General features: G+C 38.5%; 2 protein-coding genes across 6 annotated transcripts; both read left to right on the top strand.

Moving 5' to 3' along the window:
• Position 1: 1 nt before the first annotated feature.
• On the top strand, positions 2 to 9,394 carry LOC148886716 (organic cation/carnitine transporter 2-like). Of its 2 annotated transcripts, XM_089016363.1 has the most exons (10): positions 2 to 433; positions 660 to 763; positions 868 to 1,022; positions 1,879 to 2,050; positions 2,141 to 2,267; positions 4,608 to 4,702; positions 5,634 to 5,848; positions 6,362 to 6,544; positions 6,634 to 6,769; positions 7,919 to 8,395. In XM_089016363.1, exons 1-10 carry the CDS (start codon positions 41 to 43, stop codon positions 7,992 to 7,994), a joined length of 1,656 nt encoding a protein of 551 aa, XP_088872489.1. In that variant the 5' UTR covers positions 2 to 40; the 3' UTR covers positions 7,995 to 8,395. The 2 variants fall into 2 exon arrangements, 1 of the variants encoding a protein (XP_088872489.1); XR_016117764.1 differs by lacking the exons at positions 6,362 to 6,544; positions 6,634 to 6,769 and adding an exon at positions 8,701 to 9,394 and having other exon boundaries at positions 7,919 to 8,604.
• Positions 9,395 to 10,058: 664 nt separating this feature from the next.
• Positions 10,059 to 20,294, top strand: LOC148886715 (solute carrier family 22 member 4-like). 4 transcript variants are annotated; one of them, XM_089017371.1, is made up of 13 exons: positions 10,071 to 10,086; positions 10,167 to 10,285; positions 10,367 to 10,432; positions 12,167 to 12,349; positions 13,660 to 13,763; positions 13,842 to 13,996; positions 15,182 to 15,353; positions 15,565 to 15,697; positions 15,793 to 15,887; positions 15,959 to 16,173; positions 17,310 to 17,492; positions 17,590 to 17,725; positions 20,044 to 20,294. In XM_089017371.1, the coding sequence occupies exons 2-13, from the start codon at positions 10,226 to 10,228 to the stop codon at positions 20,111 to 20,113; spliced, it is 1,572 nt and encodes a 523-aa protein (XP_088873497.1). In that variant the 5' UTR covers positions 10,071 to 10,086; positions 10,167 to 10,225; the 3' UTR covers positions 20,114 to 20,294. The 4 variants fall into 4 exon arrangements, with proteins under 4 accessions (XP_088873495.1, XP_088873497.1, XP_088873496.1 ...); XM_089017369.1 differs by having other exon boundaries at positions 10,059 to 10,086; positions 10,167 to 10,432; positions 20,044 to 20,293; XM_089017370.1 differs by lacking the exon at positions 10,071 to 10,086 and having other exon boundaries at positions 10,093 to 10,285.
• The last annotated feature ends 935 nt before the right edge of the window (positions 20,295 to 21,229 follow it).

The following is a 21,229-nucleotide window of genomic DNA, read 5'->3' as shown; positions in this document are numbered from 1 at the left end:
AAAAAAGACCCTAGTCCAGAATCAACCGCCGCCGTACACGATGGACGACGTGAATGACTATGACGCCGAAACGGAGTTCTTGAAGGTCTGGGGACCTTTCCAACGTCGCCTCTCGCTTCTGCTCTGCATCGCCATGATTCCCAATGGTTACGGCACCCTGACGGGGGTCTTCGTAGCCGGCACGCCGGCCCACCGCTGCCTGGTGCCGGCGCACAGGCTAAACTTGACGCAAGAATGGCGTAACGCCAGCATACCCCTGGAGGAGGACGGCCGGCCCTCGGAATGCTCCCGCTACCGGTTGGATGCTCTGCTGGCTTACTCGAAGGAGGGCTTGCAGCCTTTCGATGTCAACTTAACTACCGTGCCGCTAGAGGGCTGCCTTGATGGTTGGGAGTACGATCGCACCGTGTACGCCTCTACCATCGTCTCTGAAGTGAGTACATTTTTTTCCTTTTTTTTCATAAAAATGGGGACATTTTGCGGTCCTTCAAATGCAATAAAAACGTGAATTTCATCATTTCTGATTGAGGCGGCCATATTTTTAGCAAAATTCGTCCAGACGAGTGATTTTTTTTTTTTTCACGGATGCAGGCTTTTTAATTTTTTTTTTACCTCAACACTTTTTTTGGTTTGTTTTCTGTCCCACTTTCACATCGCAGTGGGACCTTGTGTGCGGTCAGGAGTGGAAGAAGCCCCTGACGTTGTCGATTTACTACGCCGGATTTCTCGTCGGATCCTTCCTATCTGGCCAGTTCTCGGACAGGTTGAAAAATGCACATGTCGATAAAAAAATAATCACTCTTGTCATGATTTTCGCCACGCGAAATATACAATAACCCAGTTGGTGAATTTGTTTACCATTTTCAGGTTTGGCAGGAAGATCGTGCTGTTTGTCACGCTCGCCGGCCAGACGCTATGTGCTTTCCTCCAGGTCTTTATACACTCCTGGTTGGCTTTCTGCGTCTTGCATTTCATTGGAGGTCTGTCGAACATCTCCAACTACCTGGCTGGCTTTGTGCTAGGTACGTGACACCAAACAATGCGGATGAAAAATGTAGATTTTTCGTTATTTTAGAAAGAATATGGAATCTTTGGGTGATACTTTTTTAGTAGATTTTTTTTAATCAAATTTGTAATTTTACATTTTTTTTTCTCTTAAAAAGAAATGGACACTTCAGCGAATAATCATATTTCCTTAGGAAATTAAATAATTTCAAGAAAAAGAACCAGAAAACTGTTTGCTTTGCAGAAAAAACATTGATTATTCTTGCAAGAGTAAAAATGGAATAAATGTAATTTTAATCTCATAATATTCCATCTTTCACCAAAAAAAAGAATAAAAATAAAATAGTTTGTGTATATCCACTTTGCGGAATTTCACATATCGTGGGTGGTTCTGGTCCCCATTAACATTGATGAACAGGGATTACTGTATGCAGCTTTTAGCTATTTGGCTTGCTAGCTATTAGCGATCTATTATTGATAGCTGACGTTGATTATGTTGTGGGTCATTTTTACCTGCATGTAAAAATCCACACAAAACAGTCAAATAATAGGTAACATCTGCAGCTGTCTAGCTGGCTATCTATTAGCTAGCTACTCAAATAAATAGAATGCTAGCTGGTAGATTGTTAATGGCTATCTGGCTGGCTGGCCAGATACATAATGGATAGCTAGCAAGCTAGCTAGCCTTCTATCAATTTGAGTTATTCCGGGTTGAGTGAACGCTGGCGCATATGGCTGCCGCTGCTCACCCACAGAAAAAACTTATTGTACTACTTTAAAGTGACCTTGAGAGTTTTGTAAGGCGCTTTGAAATGAAATGTATTATAGATATATATGTGTATATTTCTATACACGCACATACTTGGCTCACAGGTGCAGAGCTCCTCAGTGCTGAAGTGCGTCAGTTCTTCACCACGGCGGGCGCATGCATCTTCTTCGCCTTGGGCTACATGCTGCTGCCCATCCACGCCTACTTCCTACGAGATTGGAGGATGCTGCTGCTGGGCATCAATACGCCCGCCTTTCTCCTCTTAACTTTCTGGTGGTAAGTCGCTCGTGGCATTTTTTCCATCATGTTTAGCCATTTCTATGCGCCAAGGGGTTTTTTTTGTTGTTTTTTTTTGTGATGGCGCAGGTTTATCCCCGAGTCCCCACGCTGGTTGCTGTCTCAAGGACGCATTGCAGAGGCCGAGGATATTGTAAAATGTGCCGCCAGGACCAACAAAATTGAGCCGCCAACAAAAATCTTCTCTTCTTTGCGGGTTTGTGTGTTTTTGCCAAATAACGCGAAAAAAACGACGGCAAGGAGAGGAAATCAGTCCTCAAATTGTCAACGTGGGATTATTGATTTACAAATGCTCACCTTGGGGATCATTGTCAAACCATCATTACTATTTTATAAAAAAACGTATTTTTTCAAAATATGAAAGTAGTCTACTTATAAGATGTTGACCTTTTTTATAGGCCAAGTGAGGACCTTTCCTTTAGGACCTTTACTTTAAAGCACAGGTGTCAAAATCAAGGCCCGCGGGCCAAATCCGGCCCGCCACATCATTTTTTTCGGCCCGCGAAAGCAAATCAAACTTATTAAATTCCATGATGATTGCTAAAATCTGAGCCAAAATTTCATATTTTTGGATGTCAACCACAATAAAAGTCATTATTCTTGACTTCAGATTTGAAAACGAGTTATTCATTAATTTGCTGTGTGCTCTATATGTAATATTTGAAGGGATTTAAACATTCTAATGGGTTCCCTAAATTCATAACGGCCCTCGAGAGGAAACCATAACTACAATGTGGCCCGCGGCAAAAAATGACTTTGACACCCCTACTTTAAAGGACAACTGACACCATTTTTTTTTTGTTTCCTAAGTGACATCAGAAAAACGTTTTATAGCATCTAAAATACCCAAAACACACAGGCGGATATTTTTATTCAAATGCAAAACACCAATATAAATGAGTTAAAGTGTCCTAAAACTACTTCAAAATGACTCTAAAAAAATCTGGGATTATTAGCATTAATTTAAAAATAAGAAAGACTGACTTGAGTCCGCCTGTCTTAATCCTTATCTTGTCACCCCGTTTGCTTGCAATTTCCAAGCAAATAACCGCCTGCCATTTTTGCCGAAGAGTCTTTCTTATTTACTTTTATAAACTTTTCATATCTAGCCAATCCCCGCATCTCACTCTCAATTGGCTAGCCAGCATTTCTACAGCGCTTTTTGCGCTTATTCAAAGTTTTTTTTTTTTTTTTATTGCCCACTTTATCTGGTTCACTGGTCAATGTCCAACTGCTGACACTAATTTACACGCTGCCTCACACGTGTGTGTGTGTGTGTGTGTTTGTTTGCGTGTGAGTGTGTGTGTGCTTGAATATGGGTGCCAGCAGGGGAGGCGGGGGACCTGCTGAAACTGGAATGTCTGGTAAAATGTACACCCTCTGACCCCCACCCCCCCTCACATACACACTGTCTATTGAGGGCCATTGTAAAAACTCGTTTTGCTGTGATTCTTGTCCAACTCGGATCCAATTTCCTATTTACAATAATTTCAGAGCATTCTTTAGACCACAGGTGTCAAAATCAAGGCCCGGGGGCTAAATGTGGCCCGTCATATGATTTTTATTAAACCAGTGAAAGCAAATCAAGCATGTCAAGTGCCTTGATTCTTGCCATATGTATGTATGTATAGATGGATGGACGGATAGGTAGATAGGTAGGTAGGTGGATACGTATGTAGATATGTAGATAGGTGGGTAGATACGTAGAGAGGTAGGTACGTAGGTAGGTAGGTACATCTCCTTGAGGCTTTGAAAGGTGCTTAAAATGTAATGTATTATTATTATTATAGGTAGGTAGATAGGTAGGTAGGTGGATACCTAGGTAGATATACAGTAAAGTCTCGTTATATCGATATCGGATATATTGATAGTCCCGGTTATATCGATACTATTTCTATGCACGCACGGAGAAAATAACATGCAAACAGGGTCGGATATATCGATAGTCCCGGTTATATCGATATTTTTTTCGGACTCCCTTGAATATCAATATAACGAGACTTTACTGTATTGGTATATAAGTAGGTAGTTACATTGCTAGGTAGGTACATAGGTACGTAGATAGGTAGGTACATAGGTAGGTATGTAGATAGTAGGTACGTAGATAGTAGGTACGTAGATAGGTAGGTATGTAGATACATAAGTACGTAGATAGGTAGGTACGTAGGTAGATAGGTATGTAGAGAGATAGATAGATAGATAGATAGATAGATAGATAGATAGATAGATAGATAGATAGATAGATAGATAGATAGATAGATAGATAGATAGATATGTTGATGGGTAGATATGTAGATGGATAGATACATTTGTTTGAATTAGAAAGTAACTAAATGGGGAGAATAGTGGTTATTTATTAGTTTTTAAATAAGTCCACCATTAGAGAGTTGAGTGTTGAAAATGTAAAAATAAGGGAGAAAAAAAACACTAAATGACATTTTTGCAAAAAAAAACAGACTAATTAAAAATAATGATGTGTTAATGTGTATCTATGTGCACAAACACTCAAAATATTTTTTTAATTCTTGTTCTGCAGAAAGATACCTCAGAAAAGATGAAGGCATATAACATTTGTGACTTGCTCCGCAATGGCAGCATGTTGGGGTTGTCTGCCGTGGTATGGCTTGTCTGGTGAGTTGCAAACACACATGCCAAATGACTTGTATGGTGACTTGAAGCTGAAAAAAAACATTGATCTGAATAGTGTTTGAATCCGCCATGTGTTTTGAAAACCCACAAAAAAGTATTCAAGGACAACCGACGCCTCCGGACAAGTCGTGTCCATAATTTGTAAAATCACTTCAAATGACTTCGACTGAGCGTATTTTACAAAGATTCCACATCATATAGCGATATTTTACGTTTTAAGACTGGCGATGAATATTCAGGAAGTCTTGTTTTCGAGTTGGTGACGATTCCTGATGTGACGTCACGGAAGGAACGCCCCTGACGGGTACTTTGTTTGGTCTGAAAACTTCATGTTGATGGCGAAATTAGAAGGAAAAAACATAAATAACGTGATGGTGAATCGTTGTGTGTTGCACTAAGACTACTATTTGATACTAGTTGGCACAAATTTCCAACAGCCCATTTCCAATGGAGCTTGGGCGCCATCTTGTGCATTTTCTGGGACGCTACATTGGAGTCCTGACGGCTCGAATTGATACGGAAGGACTTCTTTAATCGATTGCAAACATCTATGCTTTCCTCTTCAGAACTATTTGAATCATATTCATAACTGTATGAGTAACAAGAAAGCATCTTCTCCGAATCTGAAGCCATTGTTTTGATTCTAGACCAAGGGAAGACGTCCTTGTGTGACGTCACGAACAAGGGGGCGGGAACTTCTGAAACTGAAACTTTCTGAGTTCATTTTGAAGTAGTTTTGGGACACTTTTAGTCATTTTAATTGGTGTTTTGCATTTGACGAAAAATATCAGCCTTCGTGTTTTGGCTATTTTAGATGCTATAAAACGTTTTTCTGATGTCACTGAGGAAACAAAAAGATGGTGTCGGTTGTCCTTTAAACGCTAACCAAAGCAACGTCGATTTCCCTCCACAGGATCACCATCGCCCTGAGCTACCTGTCCTTATCCCTCAACACGTCTAATTTGCACGGCAACGCCTACCTCAACTGTTTCCTGTCGGCGGCCGTGGAGATTCCTGCTTACACCACCACCTGGCTTATATTCCGACGCTGTCCCCGCCGGCTCACCATGACTGGTTGGCTCTTCTCTTCTGGATTTTTCCTCCTGGTCATTCAGCTCATTCCGGCAGGTTGGTGACACACGTGCCACGCCCAAGATTGTGTTGAAAATTGGATACGTCATTTTTTTTGTATTTTTTTTTTACACTTGGTATAAGTACAGTGATTGCGAACTTAATTGGTTCCCAGACAGAGTGTGTAAGGCAAAGTATGTATCCCAAAAAATAATTTCCCATAGGAAACCATTAAAATGAGAATAATCCGTTCCAGGGTCCCCATAAAACATAATTTTCTACTAAATAAGCCTTAAAACTACACAAAATCTGCATGTCACTCCTAGGCCTTCAGTAGTGCTATGTCTGAATCACTCCACAGCTGCGAGTGTGGTGTGATTTCCTATACATTCGCTAGCACCACTGTTTTCCACCAAAGCAATCAACTAAAAAATAAATAAAAACACCGGTTCTTGACCACAAAGCAGAAAAAATGGACTTTTTTTGTGAAACACTCGCATTTTTACGCTACCGTGACACCACAAAGTCCACACACTCCCCAAAACAAGATATGGATGTTCCCACCGGCAGATCTTCACTGGCTGGCGGTGTCGGTGGAAATGATGGGCAAGTTCTGCTTGACGGCGGGGTTCAGTCACATCTACGCTTACTCGGTGGAGCTCTACCCGACCGTTTTGAGGAATACGGCCATGGGCGCCTGCTCCATGGCTTCAAGGATAGGCAGCATCCTTGCACCTTACATCATCTACTTGAGTAATTATCACCCAATTTTAAAGGACGACTGACACCTCCGGACAAGTTAGTGTCCATAATTTGACCTCGACTGTGCTCGGGTGCCACAGGAAGCTATTCGCCGTCATTGCCGTACATCCTGATGGGCATCCTGATCAGCACGGCGGCGTTGCTCAGTCTGCTGCTGCCTGAAAGCTACAGAATGCCCTTACCGGAAACCCCCGCAGACATGCAACCCTTCCCCGGGTGAGCAGTCGCCAGGAAACCGCACTCGCCATCATGTTAGGCCAAGGCCAATCTTTATGCTCAAGAGCCATTATTGAGTTGTTGTTGTTTTTTTCAGGATCAGATTGGTCAGGCCGTGAAATATATATACAGTAAAGTCTCGTTATATCGATATTCAAGGGAGTCCGAAAAAATATCGATATAACCGGGACTATCGATATATCAGACCCTGTTTGCATGTAATTTTCTCCATGCGTGCATAGAAATAGTATCGATATAACCGGGACTATTGATATATCCGATATCGATATAACGAGACTTTACTGTATATATATATATATATATATATATATATATATATATATATATATATATATATATATATATATATATATATATAGTGACTGTAAAGTGACCTTGAGAGTTTTGAAAGGCGCTTAAAAATGAAATGTATTATATATATATATGTGTGTGTGTCCATATATATATATATATATATATATATATATATATATATATATATATATATATATATATATATATATATATATATATATATATATATATATATATACATAAATTAATAAATACATAAATCCATAGATACATACATTAATAAATACATAAACACATTAATACATAAATAAATCCATAAATACATAAAAGCATTCATACATAAATACATGAATACATACATTAATATAAAGTATAAATAAATGAAGGAGCAAGAAATGGTTGAAATTTTTAAAGTGCATGCAAAAGTATTTTTTAAATGTCTTTTTTTTTAAATAACCAATAAAAGTAATTTAAAGCTCATTCATAGATTACGGGTATTGACAATAAGTGTACATGATGAAACTCTTATTTTCTAAAATACAGTTTTAACATGACTAATTGTATTTTTTACAACATCATATAGAAATTATTTTAGTCATTTTTGGTGGGGGGGGGAAATAATTGTCATATTATTTAATAAATGAAAAACAAAAGGAGAAATATGCATTTATTCAATTTTCTATATATTTCTAAAATATGTGTCATATTAACATTCTGATATTTTTCCCTGTTTTTATTGATAATTAATTTGCTTATTCTTAAATTGGACCACTTTTCCCACATCTGGTCAATGTTATTGATTTTTAATTGTGCTATTCTCTCTTTCTCCTCTAGGTGCTGCCGAAAGGCTGCCTACCAACATGCACGCACCAAAGAAGAAACCCAAATCAAATACACGGATGTGCAGTGAACGTGGATCAATATTCCCTGATTCAAATATGCCTTCACATCTTTTATTCATTCAGGAATGTTGAAATAAATATCGCTCGCTGCAAAATATCTATCTGTATACATTCTTCCTCGTTTTTTTCCTGATTTAAAATGACATTATTGGCATCAAAATCGATATGGATATAATGTGTTTTCATGGACTTCCTTTTTTCAAAGTCAAAGTCAGCTTTATTGTCAAATATGCATGACATACAGCACAGATGAAATTACTATCCTCTCGGAACCAGCCTGCAAGGCACTTATAATGACTTTAAAAAAACATAATAAACACGAAAACGCCAATTTGCCAGGAGAAAGGAGCCGCTGCATGTTCACGCGCCGCCATCTTGGAAAAAAAAAAAAATAAAAAGAAAATAATATGACAACACAAAGACACACAGTCATTCATTCATTTTGTGCTTTTATTTTGAAAACTCCACTTCATTGGCCTCTTGTATCCCTTTCCTTTTTCTTGTCAGGCTGTGTCGGTGCCATGCTCCCACACTTGCAGCTGATTAGCTATCACTTCCTGCGGGCAAAAGCGCCGCCGATCTGCAAATTGGATTCTGATGAGTCATGCACTACGAGTGGTAGCTTGGCCATTTTTTTTTTTTTTTTTTTTTTTTTGGAAGGGCGGGGTATTTTTGTATGCATACTCATTTGTTCTTGTTTATCTTTTTTTCCAGTGGCTACCTCTCTGCCCAGCTTGGCTTAAAGTTTACCTTCATGGACAGCTTGACCCAGGATCTATTGCCCCATGCGCCCCCTCCCATCCCCGCTTACAGAATCAGTTTTACATACCTGTCAAAGTATACATTTTCCCAGTATTTTATACGTTTTTTTTATCATTTCAAATAATGTACAGCATACAAATCCTTTTATATGGATTTGTTTTTATTTTTTTTTATTGTGAACCGATCTTACAAAGACCATTTTGGCTCAAATCCAGTTCGTCTTAACTGCTTCTAGCCTACGACAATGCTGCCGCCGATCGCTACGATTGTCACGACAAATCAGCAAAAATAATCCTCAATTGAACACTTTTTTTAATCGATAAATTGATAAAAAGCATAACATGCACATGCGCGGTAATCTGTTTGCATTTCCACTATTTGCTGTTTATTTGCTTTCTGGCTATCTAGCTGACTATCTAGTTGGCTACCAAACTAGCTATCTATTTGCTTTCTGTTAGCTATCTGGCTATCTAGCTGGCTACCTGGATGGCTACCTAGCTATTTATCTATTTGATATTTATTTATCTAGCTAGCTATCTAGCTGGCTATCTGTTAACTAGATATTAGCAAGCTAGCTAGCTTTCTATCTATTTGAGTTATTCCGGGTTGAGTGAACTCTGGCGCGTGTGACTGCCGCTGCTCACCCACAGAAAAAAAAATATCCTGTGACTGTAAAGTGACTATGAGAGTTTTGAAAGGCACTTATAAATGTAATGTATTTTTATTTTTATTTTTATTTTTTTTATTTTTATTTTAATTTTATTTTAAAATAATCACTCCAGTATGTCTTTCCTACTTCCTCTTTCATTTTTTTTTCATGAGAAAATTCAGAACAGATCCATAAAATTCAGCTCCGACCTCTAATTTATTAAAAAAAAAATATATATATATATATATATATATATATATATATATATATATATATATATATATATATAGTTTTTTTTAGAGTGATGGGTGGAAAAAAAACTAAATTCAGTACACGATAGATTATTGCGTAATCAAGAAACCGGGAAATAAAAAACGTTTGGATATGCACCTTCCAAGCCATTAAAAAACCGGAACGCTTGTCAATTAAAAAAAATGAATGACAAAAATGGGGCGTTGGCAGGGCCGGGGATGCTTCTGCTGCGTCTCTTTTTCATCTTAACACCTGGAATAAGTTTTTATAAGTGCAAGCCAAGAATGACTTGTGTCATGTGGACTTTAAACCTGTTTGCCAGTAACAATAAAATTACCCCTCAGCGACACTTAAAGAAGGAGGCGGGCGGGATGGTGGGGGTAGGGGGGGGGGGTGTTAGTGAGGCGTGGATCCTTGAGGTGGGTCGTCACAGATAGGTAACAAGCCTTAGCCCGTCCACAATTATTACCACCGCTTCAAATTATATGATTGTTATCTCGTCCTTCCACAATTTCAGCTGTGCCTTTGGCGAAGTTCCCACCCCTCAACCACCTCCACGATAACCGCCCCTGAAAAATGTATGACTACGATGGCAGCGTGGCCTTCTTGGGGACTTGGGGACGCTTCCAGTTCTTGGTTTTTTTCCTGCTCTGCTCCACCGCTTTACCAAACGGTACGGGCTCCTTCTCACTGGTTTTTGTAACGGACACGCCACAACACCGATGCCGGATCCCCGAAACCAATCTCAGCCAGGAATGGCGGCAAGCGGCGATCCCACTGGAGGTACACCCACTCTGTATTATATACATGACATACACCCACCAACACTTTATTATTAATATTTTTAATATTCCTAAGTCTATATTTTTATTCATTTAATTTGGGCTCATTTTTTTGGGGGTTGTTCTGCTTCGATGAAAAGGTTTCTTCAGCCGTCATCTGTACTTCTTTGAAGGTGTCGGGCGTTTCGCTTCTTATCCAAGAAACTTTGTCAGCATAATAATAATACATTTTATTTCAAGCGCCTTTCAAAGCTCTCAAGGACCCTTTACAGAGAGCCATAAAAGTAAAATGTTTTTCAGTGAGAGACAGACACACACACACACACACACACACACACACACACACACACACACACACACATTCCTGTTTCAATGGATTTGTGGGGTCTGGTTAACTCCAGATAAGGAGTGAGGACCACCGTTGCTGATAGGTTTAGAGAACTAGTGTGCAAGAAAGACACTGTGGCTAAAAAAGACCGACAATTGACAACAGACAATACATGTAATTTCTGAATGTAAAGTGAGGTAGTGTCTTATGTCAAGTGACGTAATGTAGTAAGGCAAAAACAAACAAATGAAAAAAAGGGTTGAAGTGAGGTCTTGGAGAAAAAAAAATGAGAAAAAAAATAGAGTTCAGGATAATATTACAGTGTGTAGTGTGTACTCAGAGTTTGGTGAGTGTGGCAGTGGGAAGGGGGGGGGGGGGGGATGGGAGGGAGTTGAGTCTCCTGACTGCCTGGTGGCAGAAACTGTCCTTGAGCCTGCTGGTCTTGGCTCGAAGACTCCGTAGTCTCCTACTCGATGGCAGCAGGCTGAAGAGGCTGTGGGTGGGATCGCCAGCGATCCTGGCTAGCATAAATGCAATAATAAATAAAATACAATTCTAAATAGAAACGAGATAAAGCTACACAGAAAACAATAGCATTTGCAGGCCTTCAAAATAAAACCATAAAGTATCCCATTTCTATGTGTATTTTTTCTGCCTCGTGGATAAATAAATTTCGAAAAAGCAAAAAAAAATGTGTTGTTGAATGCTCACCTTGTCACGATCTGGTTGGCACCAACTGGTGGCGCTGTCGGCCCATGCCTGCACCTGCACAGGTGCTGGTCGTCCCGATCAGTTGCAGACTGCCACGTTCTGTTTGGCGACCAACGGATAGCGCTGTTGCCCCTGCCTGCAGCCGCACAGGTGTCGGTCGTTCCAATCAGTGCCAGTTAAAAGCACTCCTGGCACGACTATTCGGTGTCGGGTCATTGCATTGTGTACTGTGAATGTGTTGGCTTGACCCTGTCAGGTTTGTCAGATTTTTACCTTTGGTTTTCTTTGATACTTTGTACTCTTCTGTTCGGATGACTTTGATGTTTTTAGATTTTGTTCCTGCTGATTTTATTTTAATACAGTTTGTCAAATACAACCTGCTGCTCCCTCCTACCTGTTTTTTTTTTGGGGCTCCACAACCACCATCACCACCTTGCAAACCGTGCCACACCTCAGAATTCACAGAAACAAATAACCGGCGGCCAGAACAGGATGTCGTCTGCCCCAAATTCACCCAGGCTTGTGTTGGTAGACTCGTTTTTTTTGTTTGTTTTGTTTTTCCTCTTTTTTTTTCCAATTGCGTCATCTAGCAATTTATCCAGATTTTGTTTTGAAAGGGGAAAAAAATGCCCATTGCATGTGTGAAACCCCCTAAAAAAAACCATCTTGAGATCTTTGGTGTGTGTACCTTTCAAGATGGTGGGCGGGGAGCTACAGGAAAGCCGCTGTCGCCGCTACCGGTTGGACGTGCTCCGCAACCTCTCAGATGAAGGGCTGCTACCGGGCCGTGATGTCAACGTGAGTAGCGTGGAGCAGGAGAACTGCCTCGACGGCTGGGTCTACAGCAACGAGGTCTACATCTCCACTGTGGTCTCCCAGGTCTGTTTTTCATCCAAGAGCCCCGCACCTTGTCAAAATCCACTTCAAATATAGAAAGGATTAAAACATTTGTTTAAAAAAATCAGCTTTTATAGTTCATCATCTCACAGTTCTGTGTTCCTGTTGTTTTCCATAAATGTAGTGGGGGCAGCTGTATAAAATGCAATACATATTGGTTTATATAGCGCTTGAACAACAGCTGAAGCTGGAACAACGCGCTAACGTGGAAAAAAAAAGGGAAATGATGCCCCCTTGTGGAATGGGATAAAAACATTGCCAGAGGTCTGGCTAGCATTTTATCGGCACCCAAGCAGGAAAAACCTCAACCTGAACTACAGTAAAGTCTCGTTATATCGATATTCAAGGGAGTCCGAAAAAATATCGATATAACCGGGACTATCGATATATCCGACCCTGTTTGCATGTAATTTTCTCTGTGCGTGCATAGAAATAGTATCGATATAACCAGGACTATCGATATATCCAATATCGATATAACGAGACTTTACTGTAATTCGGAAATGGCGCACTGTCATATTTTCAATTCCTGAATAAACTTGTGAATGAGTTAAAAAATCTATTCTTCTTCTTCTTCTTCTTCTTCCGTCTTTTTCCTTCTTCTTTCTTCTTTTTCTTTCTTCTTCATTCTTCTTCATCCTTCTTATCCTTCCTTCTTATTCTCTTCCTCCTTCATATTCTTCTTCTTCTTCTTCCTTCTCTTACTTCTTCTTCCTCCTTCTTCTTCGTATTATTATTATTATTATTATTATTATTATTATATTATTATATTTTGATGTGTTGTGAATTCTTCTGTGATTGACACACTGTCGTGTCTAGCCTTGTAGCTGAAAAACATAATTAACAATAATATATTTGTATAAACTCTAATCTCTCTATTTGCTATCTAGGTAGCTCAATCTCAATTTGCTATCTAGCTGCTAGCTATCTCTTTCTTTGCTATCGAACTGGCTAGCTATCGATCTAGCATCTATTGGCGAGCGAGCTAGCTTTGTGTCTATTTGAGTTACATTCGGGTTGAGTGAACGCTGGCGCGTGTGGCTGCCGCTGCTCACCCACAGAAAAAAAATGATCCTGTGACTGTAAAGTGATCTTGAGAGTTTTGAAAGGCACTTAGAAATGAAATGGATTATTATAAAGTCGTGTATGTGAAAAAAGATTGTACATAATCATGTACATATTAAACAAAAATGCCATATTGGCAACTACAACATCAAAGTGACTCGAGTGGAGCTGAGCTCCTAATGACTTTAATAAAAGTAAAGTAATAAAATTGACGCATGCACTTCCAGTTCGATTTGGTGTGTTCTCAGCGTTGGAAGCAACCTTTCACCGCCACCATTTTCTTCCTGGGGGTCCTGGTGGGGTCTTTTTTCTCTGGACTGCTCGCTGACAGGTACATGCTAGTGATCAAGAATTCACAGGAACCAAGATGAAGGTTTGCAATCGAGTTGTTTTTTTTTTTTTGTTCTAGGTTTGGTCGAAAACCGGTGCTGTTTGCCACCATCGTAATTCAGGCCGTGTTCTCGGTGGCGCAGATTGCAGCTCCGTCCTGGGAGGTGTTCTCCGTGCTTCTCTTCTGTAGCGGCCTTGGCAATATCTCCAACTATGTGTCCTGCTACGTGCTGGGTCTGTTTTCTTTACAGTGCAATATAAAGATATTTTTACGTTACCCCAGCATCATTATATATATTTTTCATATACATTTTAATATATACAGTAAAGTCTCGTTATATCGATATTCAAGGGAGTCCGAAAAAATATCGATATAACCGGGACTATCGATATATCCGACCCTGTTTGCATGTAATTTTCATAGTATCGATATAACCGGGACTATCGATATATCCGATATCGATATAACGAGACTTTACTGTATTAATATATATTTTTCAAAATAAATGTTAATATATAAATATATATTTTACTAAATATTTTAATGTATATTTCAATACATATGAATGTATATTTTATTATATATTTTAATGTATATTTCAATCCATATCAATATATATTTTAATGTATATTTCAATTTGTATCAATATATATTTTACTATATGTTTTAATGTATACTTCAATATACATTAATATATATTTTAATGTATATTTCAATATGCATTTATATATATTATATATATATATTAATATTTATTTATTTATTATGTTAAATATATATACATATTTATTGTTATATATTTTTGTGCACTCTATATATATATATATATATATATATATATATATATATATATATATATATGTATATATATATATATATATATATATATATGTGTGTGTGTGTGTTTTTATCTATATATATTTAGAATAAAAAATATACTTTTATACTATACTTTTATATACTTGTCATATATTTATCTTTTTATCTATGTACATCTTTTAGATATTTTTATATACATTATACATTTATAGACGTATGTTTTAATAGATATATTTTGTATACAAATTTCATATATTTTATTGATATATATATTTATGTATATACAATATTTTTATATTTGTTTCATACATTTTTAATTATAATAAATTATAATGATATGTATAATTATATATACATATATAATTATATATTATATAAATATTATATAGATATGTTTACATATTTATATATAGATATGTGTATATATATATATATGTATATATATATATATATATAGATTTTATTGATATAGATATATTTATTGATATATTTATTTAGATTTTTATATTTATCGATAATTGTATGTATTATATATTTATATATATATTACAAATACTTCTATTGATTGATTGATTTATTTATTGATTTTGCCGTCATAGGTACTGAAATCCTCACAGGCAACGCTCGGGTGTTTTACTCATCGATGGGCGTGTGTTTGGGCTTCACTTTTGGCTACATGACGCTGCCGCTCTTCGCGTACTATCTTCGGAGCTGGAAAACGCTACTGCTAGCCATTGGACTTCCCGGCCTCTTCTACATTCCCATGTGGTGGTAGGCACAAAAAAATAAATAAATACACATGTTAGGGATAATATTAACCAGATGTTTCGGTTTTACAAAACTTCAGAGTAGCAGTTTTGTAACCATTTTTTATCATAGTCCGGAAAAAGTTGACTCCAAAATGCAATTAAGTTGAAAACATAATGATAACCATCAATTATGTAAAATGGCTGTTTTGTTAAATTAGTCTGATATGTGACAGGATGCTCCCAGAGTCTCCCATGTGGCTTCTGTCCCAAGGCCGAGTCCCAGAAGCCGAGGCCATCGTGAGAAAAGCCGCCAAGATGAACCGAGTGGTCGCACCGGAGAAGATCTTTGGTGATTCCAAGTTGCATGCAAGTTCGACTCTGCTAAGCTAAAAATGCTAACGACCAATTGCAGAGTTGCCTGGGTGGACTCTATTCGGGCTAACATGCGTTGTACATTCCAGATGGATGAGAATAACCCAGTCAAGTCCTTTGTTGTCTTCGAGCTGGTAAAGAAAAGACATCTCACAATGACGATCATCCTTCTCTGTTGGGTCTGGTGAGTTCACACATATCAAACCGGTATGACTATTAAAACCATATTTTAAGATCAAACTGGCACGTCGGCAGGTTCTCGCTAAGCGTGTGCTACTTCGGTCTGTCCCTGAACACATCGCAGCTACACTCCAATCCGTACATCAGCTGTTTCCTGTCCGCCGTGGTGGAAGTACCGGCGTACCTGAGCTGCAGTCTGGCCATCCGCTACCTTCCGCGACGGCTCTCCGTGGTGGTGGTTTTCCTCACCGTGGGCCTGGCGCTTTTCTCCATTCAGCTGGTGCCTCAGAGTGAGTCTCACACCAAAGCCAAAGGGTTGAAGTCAAAAATGGATTAATTAATGGACAACCAACTCCATTCCAGAAAAGTAAAATGCAACACACCAATAAAAATGACTTAAAGTGTCCCAAAACTGCCACAAAATGAGCTCGAAACTGGGCAGATTCAAAAAGTCCCGCCCCCTTGTTCGTGATGTCACTATTGGTCACACACTGCCCTGCTCCAGAATCAAAACAATGGCTTCAGAGAGTTCAGATTCGGAGAAGATGCTTTGTTGTTACTCATCCAGTTATGAATATGATTCAAATAGTTCTGAAGAGGAAAGCATAAATGCAATCGATTAAAGAAGTCCTTCCGTATCAATTCGAGCCATCTGAACTACAATGTAGCGTCCCAGAAAATGCACAAGATGGCGCACAAGCGCTGTTAGAAATGGGCTGATTTGTCTGCTAGGAATTTGTGTCAACTAGTATCAAATAGTAGTCTTGGTGCAACACACAACGATTCACCATCGCGTTATTTATGTACTTTTCCTTCTAATTTTGTGATCACACTGTGTTTTCAGATGAAAAAAAAATTACCCAAAATGCATTGTGTGTCGCTTTCTCAGTCAGGGGCGTTCCCTCCGTGACATCACTTCGGGGATCGTCATCAACTCAAAAACAAGACTTCCTGAATATTCAGCGCCAGTCTTAAAACGTAAAATATAGCAACATGCGGTGGAATCTTTGTAAAATACGCTCAGTAGAAGTCATTTGAAGTGATTTTACAAAATTACGGACGCAACTTGTCCAGAGGTGTCGGTTGTCCTTTAAGTTTAGGTGGTGTGATTCCAATTGTTTTGACCGATATGGCTTGGTCGGCCATTTTGTGCGAGTTCAGCGCTCTTTGTCAGCTCGCGCTGAGGCGTAGTTAGAATCCAGAAAAGGATCCTGTGTAGAGTCTGGATCAAAACAAGAATCCAGAAAGGCACCTTGTGTGGAGTCTGGATCCAAACAACTCCATACATATCGAATTGAAGTGTTGTTGAAAACTACCCGCGCTCTTTCAGCCATCTTGCATGTGGCGCCGTTGGCCATTTTGCATTGTATTTCAAAACCAGGAAGTTTCTCGCTTGGACTATTGCCATCACCCTTTTCAAATTTAGGTATTCTGGGTTTGGCCGTGGCTTTGGAGATGTTGGGTAAATTCGGCGCCACGGCGGGTACGTCGCTGCTATTCGCCTTCACGGCCGAGTTATACCCGACGAACCTGAGGAACACGGCGTCCGGGATCTGCGTCATGGTGTCGCGGACAGGAAGCTGCATCGCGCCTTTTATCATACAGCTGAGTAAGCATTTTTTCCGGGGGAGGGGCTTTGAGAAGGCCATATATTCAGTATGACGTTTTGAGGGTCTTTGTTACTAATTTTGTGTCGTGCCGCACAGATATCTACTTTAAGTACTTGCCTTATATCGCCTTGGGCACTCTGGCAATGCTGTCAGTCTTGGCCACACTTTTGCTGCCGGAGAGTTTTGGGCGAACGCTTCCTGAGACCATTGAACAGATGCCAAAGAGGAAAAGGTGGGATGATAATAATAATAATAATAATACATTTCATTTATAAGGGCTTTTCAAAACTCTCAAGGTCACTTTACAGAGTAAGTTTTTCAGCGGGTGAGCAGCGGCAGCCACACGCGCCAGCGTTCCCTCAACCCGGAAGTAACTCAAACAGATAGAAAGCTAGCTAGCTAGCAAATAGATAGCTAGCTCGGTAGATAGCTAGCTAATAGCTAGACAGCCAGTTAGCCAGACTGACAGATCGCTAATAGATAGCAAATAGATATCTATCTAGGTCGCCAGCTAGCTAGATAGCTTTAAAGCTAGCAAAAACATGATGTAATGAGAACCATTCTACTATATACCAGTTCCTATGTACAATATCTAAATACAATTGGAAGCTAGCTAGCTAGCTATAGACAGACCGCCAGATAGCTAGCTAGCTATCATTTATAAGCGCCTTTCAAAACTCTCAAGGTCACTTTACAGTGTACGTTTTTCTGCGGGTGAGCAGCAGCAGCCACACGCACCAGCGTTCACTCAACCCGGAAGTAACTGTAATCGATAGAAAGGTAGCTAGCTAGCCAATCGATAGCCAACATATACCTAGCTAGCTAGATAGCCAATCAGCTAGATAGCTAACTAGCCAGCCAGATAGGTCATAGATAGCAAATAGCTAGAAAATGATGATAATAATAATAATAATAATAATAATAATAATATACATTCATGTAAGCACTGAGAGCTACGCTAACAGCAAATTTCTCAAAGGGTAATTGCACTAAATTCACTGACTACACTACTGAAAAAAATGTTTAAAACAAAAAGGAAATTTCTGTGTTGGAGATGGCAGATACTTGGAAACATTAAATTATTATTGGATGTTTGTGGGAGGAACAATGTTGCCATTCGGAGGCTAAATGCTACAGTGCAAGAAGATGCTAACTCACTCGGGGCTGAGCAACACTTGTCATTAGCTTTGGGAGGGGGGCATATAACATTACAATGTATATGTCCTTTAATGTATAATACCTAAAACGCCAAAAATGCTGGAAAGCAAAGCAAAACTAAACTTCAACTCGTGTTTTGAAAGTGTGTTTGTGCATGCACATACACGAATAAACTCACAATCACGCCTTGGGGCAATTGCGTGAGTAATTAACCACCTATTCACGTTTTTGGAATGCCAGGCGGTCGTTAAATGGAGCCCCCCCCCCATACCTTCTGCAGCAGATGGCTGTGATAAAACATCTCCTGACATGACAACAAACCACTTTTTAGTCTTTGGATTTTAAACCCATCGTGGTTTAGTTTGACTGTTTTTGTTCCTCGTTCAGCTTTTTCCGTATACGGTAGTGATTGTTTTAAAATACAGTGATACCTTAGCTTACGAACTTAATTGGTTCTCAGACAGTGTTTAAGGTGAAAAGTGTGTATCCCAAAAACTAATTTCCCATAGGAAACCATTAAAATGAGAATAATCCGTTCCCAGGTCCCCATGAAACATAATTTTCAAATTTTCTAAGCCTTAAAACTACACAAAATATACCCTATTTTATGTATAAAAATGTGCTATGATATTATAATTAAAGAAATAAACTGTACTTTATAATAAAGTCGTTTTATTTACCTTTGTGATGGTCGTTGATGGAATGGAGTGGCCGGTTTCATCAGCATTAAACACTTGTTGAGGAACGTAGCCTTCTTCTTTCACCATCTTGAGGAATGATCCCTTGTAGGTGCTTTCTCTGTGATCATTTTACCTAGTTCCTCATCAATTGTGCTTATCTGGGTTGATAGCTTTTTGCATCAAGTGTACAGATGGCTTGTGTGGGTTATTTGTGGAGCCTGATTGATGGGAATTTTAACCTTGCAGTCTACACTCTGCCTTTGAACTATCTAAGTTGAAACAAGTTCAATTTTCCATGTTTTCTATACATTTTCTCTGTCTCTCTCTGTCATCTGCCTGTTTCTTTAATGTTTGAACCACCTCCCGTCACTGGTGCCTTCTTCACCAATCACATGGCTTTAACCGAAGACTGGGGGCGGGGAATAGAGGACAAAAACAGTCGGCTGCCATGTTCTTGTTAGGAGGACGGGCTCATTCGCGAACGACACATCACTCATTGTGTTGCTCCGTGTGTATCCCGAAAAATAGTTCGTATGCCAAGGTAAATTTTTCATAAATTTAACGTTCGTAAACTGAAAAGTTTGTAAGCCAAGGGGTTCGTAAACCGAGGTATCACTGTACCTTATGAATACAACTGAGTTGATTGAGCTCTTCCACTAACCAACCTCCCCCTCTCATGCCCCCCCCCCATTTCAATTTTTCTTTCCCGCAGTGTAACTCACCTATTCGATTGCAGACGAGAAACCTTCAAGTCCATCACGGTCACCGAAAGCCGGTTGTGAATATCTCGATTATTGTAGATTTTACAAAAAAAAAGATGTATTTTCCCATTCTAATTATACCCTGATTATGTCCTGCATTTATTTGTCATTAGATAAGATGTATTTTTATATGGATATTCATTGACAAATAAAATACTTTTAAAATATGCAGTCGTCTCATTGTTTTACCCAAATCATGAAAAAATGTGTTTCTTTCTGCACTTTCTTGCCTTTTGGAGTCATCCGTCGACCCATTTTTCTCCTCTACAAAATTAATTGGGGACATCAAATTATAATGATATTGCAAATAAAAAGTTTATTTTTGGATTTTTTTTAAGTGTTCAGTGACATGAAATTATAAATGAATGAATTTGCAAAAATATATATTTAAATTTCTGAGTATTAAATAAATAGATGCCATTAATTCAGTCCGGCATTGCTTAATAAATAAATAAAGAAATAAAATACATAACTAATAAAATAAATGAATAAATAATAAAATAAATAAATGGGTGGATGAATGAAAAAAATCATTTTTGATTATTTAATAAATAAATAGATGCCATTAATCCAGTACAGCAATGAGTAATCAATAAATAAATACAATAAATAATAAAATGAATAAAGTGGCCGCTGAATGAATGAATAAATAAATACATAATAAAATAAATAAATATAAATAAATGGGTGGATGAATAAATAAATAAGGAATAGATAGATAGATAGATAGATAGATAGATAGATAGATAGATAGATAGATAGAACCACCTTGTAAATGCTGTTGATACGTTTAACTGCTTTCCCATAGTTGACCAGCAAATGGCTGTGCTTTATTTTTCTTGACATTACATTGGGTTGTTGTCACTTCTTTAAGTTTCATTTTCACTGAGAAGACGGCGAGAATGGACATGGGCTGTACTGTTTAGCAAGGAAAAGCTAAAAAGGACAAAGAGCAAAACTTCCATTTCGGACAGAAAGCGGGGCAAAGTGGTTTGTACGATTTTATTGCATACGTTTTTATTTCATTGATGTAATGTCCAAATGTTTATGTGTAAATAATAGCTATATTTTTATACTTGTTTGTAGTTCTACGGTGGTGTGAAATCACATTAAAGAATTAACCATCAGTACAAGGAA

This window comes from Hippocampus bargibanti, linkage group LG16, assembly GCF_051943395.1.
Source record: "Hippocampus bargibanti isolate YZ-2025 linkage group LG16, ASM5194339v1, whole genome shotgun sequence".
Lineage (NCBI taxonomy): Eukaryota > Metazoa > Chordata > Actinopteri > Syngnathiformes > Syngnathidae > Hippocampus > Hippocampus bargibanti.
The sequence above is the reverse complement of the archived record's forward strand: the minus strand, read 5'-3'. Positions and strand labels throughout refer to the sequence as shown.